Here is a 5,731-nt window from a genome sequence, read left to right on the forward strand (position 1 = left end):
TCTGTAGTTGAAAAAAGAATTTTTGAAAGTCTTGAAGATGTTAATGGCCACCTGCACCTTTTCCAGTGAGTCCTCAACTTCTCCCTTCAAAAGGTCCTCAGGTGAAAGGTAAGTTATTGCCTACGATTTAATGAAAGGAAATGATGATCAAAACTATGTTCAAAAGTTTTTTTTACTATAACCATCTGTTTCAATGAATCCTTTCTGAATGGCCATGTCTAGAATTAGGCCAGCAATGCTGTGAGACAGAAAACACAAATTGCAGAAATTCAGACACTTGGGCTCCAATAACATACTTATGCAAATTAAAATAATTTGTAGGAGACCCTATTATTTCTGGATTTACACATTCTAGCAGTGACTAAATTTTTGCTAAGCTTCATATATGACAACTGTATAATCTGCACTTGCACGAGCATTCCTGCCAGCAAATATTCTGGATGATAATTTTTTCATATAAAGAAATACACAAGACAGCAGAGGAAATCTATCAGAACATGGATTTTAAAAATATGGTCATTTTACTTGGTAGTACAGGGTCACTTGCAAAGATGAGTATAAGCAGATGAGGTGGGTATACCACTAGAAATTCTTTCAGGTAAGCAAACTTCTCTTCTGGGAGCTTACGCAGCATAACATGACACACAATCTAGCTGAGATATGCCACATGAACTAGTTCTGAATAGAAGAAAAGGAGAGAAGGAAAAAAGAAAAAGGCGAGAGTAGCAGATCCACACAGCACAGGCCAAACTCCCATGAGACCGTCATCTATGTCCCACCCAATTCTTCTCTTTTCGTATTTGTTATGAACATTCAGGATTCTCTTCTTCAAGGACCTCAAGAACCTATAAATTCCAAAGGTTCTTTTGTATACTATTTCCTCCTGATACATTTTAACCTCATTTAAATTGCATGCCTTTAATTTTGTGGTTGCTTAGAAAGCTGTTTAAGATCTCGATGGAGAATGTAATGAAAGCCATTGAGTTCAACATAGCAGAAGGAAGGACGTTTTTCTACATGCAGACGTAAGACCCCCCAACTCCCATTAATGGCAATAGTTTTATATGCAATATATACTCTGTGTCATAAATTTGTAAAGTAAGAAGAAAACCATTTGTTTAGTGTTTAAAAACCCTACTGACTAGGGCCAAGCCCGGGGNACAGAGATGGTGACTTGTTCTTTGGGTTGCAACAGCCCTCTCTTTTCTAATTACCTGCATTTAAAGTAACGTCCCTTGGACAGGCCATCCTTACATTCCTGAGCTTCTCAGCTGGTCCTCATGTAGATAAGACAATGACAGCCGATCAACTTTCTGCTCATACAGCCCGCTGCTGTGAGACCTCCTAAGACGAGGTTACAGTACTTGATATCCTGGATTAGAAAACTCAGCCTATATCCTTGCACCATGCAGCAGAGTATGTAAGGGAAAAAGCATCACAGGAGTCAGAGGACCTGGCTGTGACCCAGCTAGGGGCCACTAACTTCTTTTATGACATTAGCAAATTTGTGTCAGAGGATCTGTTTCCTTGTCCTCAAGATCCCTTTTCATTGAGAAGCTCTGAATTCTTTTGTGCTTCCCGCAGTATTTCTCTAGAGCACACCCCGCCACACCAGCTTTCTCTGGATCTCATGCTTAATGGTATCAGCACAAACACACCAAAAGCCACTGGATTTAGGATGACCTGGTCCCACTTCAGAGGTCTTATGTACTAAAATACTACTAACCAATTTACCTTTCTATGGACAATAAATTATCGATAAACCAAGTTGTCAATGATATTGTTAGTTTAACGCCTGTCTCCCAGCTGCTGCTTCTCTTTTTCATGTGCTTTTTTTGATTCCTACTTTTGTGCTCAATCCTGCCATCTCTTCTCCAAGTTTCACTGCTCAGACTTAAACTCTTCCTCACCTAGGATCCTACAATCAACTTTCTGCTCATACAGCCCGCTGCTGTGAGACCTCCTAAGACGAGGTTACAGTACTTGATATCCTGGATTAGAAAACTCAGCCTATATCCTTGCACCATGCAGCAGAGTATGTAAGGGAAAAAGCATCACAGGAGTCAGAGGACCTGGCTGTGACCCAGCTAGGGGCCACTAACTTCTTTTATGACATTAGCAAATTTGTGTCAGAGGATCTGTTTCCTTGTCCTCAAGATCCCTTTTCATTGAGAAGCTCTGAATTCTTTTGTGCTTCCCGCAGTATTTCTCTAGAGCACACCCCGCCACACCAGCTTTCTCTGGATCTCATGCTTAATGGTATCAGCACAAACACACCAAAAGCCACTGGATTTAGGATGACATGGTCCCACTTCAGAGGTCTTATGTACTAAAATACTACTAACCAATTTACCTTTCTATGGACAATAAATTATCGATAAACCAAGTTGTCAATGATATTGTTAGTTTAACGCCTGTCTCCCAGCTGCTGCTTCTCTTTTTCATGTGCTTTTTTTGATTCCTACTTTTGTGCTCAATCCTGCCATCTCTTCTCCAAGTTTCACTGCTCAGACTTAAACTCTTCCTCACCTAGGATCCTACAGATGACAATATCCACAATAGAGACACCAAGGCATGGAATAGATAAGGGGGTGAGCTTAGAGTGGTAATGACACACAATGACCAGGGAGCATAGTCGGGGTGCCAGACAAGAGGCAGGGCACTAAGAAATGAGCCCATTAGCAAAGCTTGTGTGCACGATAATGTGACATGACCAAATGATGCCTTTCATGCATGTGGCCCAAATGATGATGTTAATGGTTACTGTTAGAAAACAGTGGAAGAGAAACATATTTGCTTCTAGAGTAACAGAGGGTTTCTGACTGTGACTGTGATGCCAGTCACAGCATCAGGCAGATAATAAAAATGCGTAAAGCATATCAGGAGCAACAGCCAACTGTGAAGGCCATGGTCACCTGGACAAATCAGGTCCATCTCAAGGGGCACCTGAAGCTCTATCAGCTGACTGTGCCAACGGGGATGGTACAGCCAGCATGGCAAGGTCTCTGACTTTGCAAAGGAGGCTGCAATGCTAGGATTTAAATGAAACCTACCTAAATATTAGCAACAATTTTTAAAATTCATAAATTTTACAAAAGAATTATAATTATACAAAAGAAATCACTGCATTGATTTATGGGCTAAATGCAGCTAATAGAATGCTTATGGCCTCTAATATATAACATAAAAAGTGTAGAAAGTATTCAAATTTGAGATCAATAAATTCATGGAAGCAAAGTACATGAAGGTGCTAAATGCAGCTAATAGAATGCTTATGGCCTCTAATATATAACATAAAAAGTGTAGAAAGTGTTCAAATTTGAGATCAATAAATTCATGGAAGCAAAGTACATGAAGGTTACATGAGGAAATACAATTATAAAAAACACATAAAATGTATAATTGCACATATTAGGCAAGGTACAAATTAAGACACAACATGATACTATTGTATATCCAATAAATAACCCCCAATTTTAAAAAAATAGTAATGCTCAAAGCTAGCAGGTTATGGCAAACCTTTTTACACATTGATAATAACAATACAATTGATATACCCTTCTATGAAATAATTCATAAATATTAAATATTGCTCAAGAGCCATTAAAAGATTGCAGCGTTTGATCAACATTAGGAATTTATATTAAGCCAATTATCCCAGTTAAGGAAAAGGATTTCCATATAAAGTTTTTTTCTGCATGTTGTTTATAATAGAGGAGTCTGGAAGAAACCAAAATACCCAGCAAAACAAAATAATCTTTCAAGAAGCTAGTATAAAAAACTGTGTGATAAAATGTACAAATATGTGTAAGTCTGGCAGGAAGAGAAAATAAAAATTCTGAATTTTAGGGTGATAGAAAGGCAGGACTATTTCCATTGTTGCAGATGCTACACAATGAGAATGTTTTTTACAATTATCATTAGCATATTATGTAGTATGATGTAATTATAAATAAAAACTGTTATTTTAAAATATGGAGCACAGTAAGAATTCTATCACTTACTAGCTGGGTGACCTTGGGAAAATTGTTTGTCTTCACTGGGTTTCAGTTTTTTAATTATAAAATGGAGCTACTAACAGTACCTATGTCATAGCATTGCCATGAAGATTTAATTTTTGAATATTTGTAAAGGGCTTGGAAAATTTCCTGGCAAAATAAGAAGCACTATACAGTGTTTGTTAAATAAAGATACAAAATAAAATTAAACAGCAAACCACAGGAAGAGGGTGATATGTGTTGAATTGTGTCCCCCAAATTTTCACACATTAGAAACCTAATCCCCACAGTGACAGTATTAAGAAGGTGGGAAATCCTATTACGGTAATTGAAAGGTGTAGCCTTGAAGAGGTGAGGACCACACTCTAGTAAATGGATTAATCCCTTGATGGTTTAATGGTGGTCACGGGCATGGTCCTGATGGCTTTAAAAGGAGAGTGCATAAGAAGCTCTCTGTGCTCCTCCTATTCCTGCCGTGTGACCTTTCGCATTGCTGTGAAGAGTCACCACCCATCAAAAAGGCCCTCATCAGATGTGTTCCCTGTACTTTGGATTTCCCAGCCTCTAAAACTGTAAGCAATAAAAATTTCTTTACAAATTACCCAATTTCATGTATTCTGTTATAAGCAACAGAAAAGGACTAATACAGGAGTAAGTTTAGCTCTCAGGGAACCCAGGTATGAAAGTTAGCTCACACTGACTTTTGATTCCTAACATGTTGGGACAGATCTACTATAAAGTCCAGTATCTGCCACTTGGAGAATAAGGAAATCAGGTCAATGGAACCTTTGGACAGAAGCCAGAACTAAGGAACAAAAGCAGCTATATTATTTCCTTGGGAGCTTGGCAGACTCTGGCTGGCTATGGGCACCGGCTAGGGATAATAGGTTTATAGGCTTAAAGGGAACCAGGACTTCTTATGAGCTACCTTGAATCCACTCATACCCATGAATGGCCACCACTGGGGTTTATACATTAACAGGGCTTTGCAGTGAAACAGTGTTGATTATTCTCAAAATGAGAAGAAGGTCCCTAAAAAGGGCTTGGGAGAGTGGTGGTTATAGTTGTTGGCCCTGCAACAGGGATCATGGTATTTAACACGGAGATCCAAGCCAGCATGACCCAGGGCACTTGCTTAACAGAGCAAAACTGAATTTGCACAACAGAGAAACAGAAACAGAATAAAACCAGAGAAGATGATGACAATATATAGAAAGGAATTGGCCTGTTGTCATCTCTCATCAACAGCTGCAACTAGCTTGTAAGTCAATAGTTTGGGCGAGAGAACAAAAAGGAACTTCTACTGAGCCTGTATTAAATACCAGGCACTACGCTGGGCATTTCATTTGGGTATGTCTTTTGATCCTCACAATAGCCACAGACTAGGCATTATACCCACTGACAGATGTGAATACTGAGGCTCAGAGAACTGATTTAACTTCCTTTAAATGGTTCAATTAGATTTCAATACAGGTTCGTCTGAGTCCAAAACCCTTCCTACATAAAAATTCTGAATTTTAGGGTGATAGAAAGGCAGGACTATTTCCATTGTTGCAGATGCTACACAATGAGAATGTTTTTTACAATTATCATTAGCATATTATGTAGTATGATGTAATTATAAATAAAAACTGTTATTTTAAAATATGGAGCACAGTAAGAATTCTATCACTTACTAGCTGGGTGACCTTGGGAAAATTGTTTGTCTTCACTGGGTTTCAGTTTTTTAATTA

General features: G+C 38.5%; 1 protein-coding gene across 1 annotated transcript in view; it reads right to left on the reverse strand.

The window, feature by feature from the left end:
- Positions 1-5,731, reverse strand: part of DNAH11 (dynein, axonemal, heavy chain 11) — a 364,599-nt gene that overhangs the window by 339,802 nt on the left and 19,066 nt on the right. The window contains exon 10 of the mRNA XM_008573669.1: positions 58-120. Coding sequence (XP_008571891.1) covers positions 58-120 — 63 coding nt within the window. The remainder of the gene's footprint in view (positions 1-57; positions 121-5,731) is intronic.

Source organism: Galeopterus variegatus, unplaced genomic scaffold (assembly GCF_000696425.1).
Source record: "Galeopterus variegatus unplaced genomic scaffold, G_variegatus-3.0.2 Scaffold949, whole genome shotgun sequence".
Classification (NCBI taxonomy): Eukaryota; Metazoa; Chordata; class Mammalia; order Dermoptera; family Cynocephalidae; genus Galeopterus; species Galeopterus variegatus.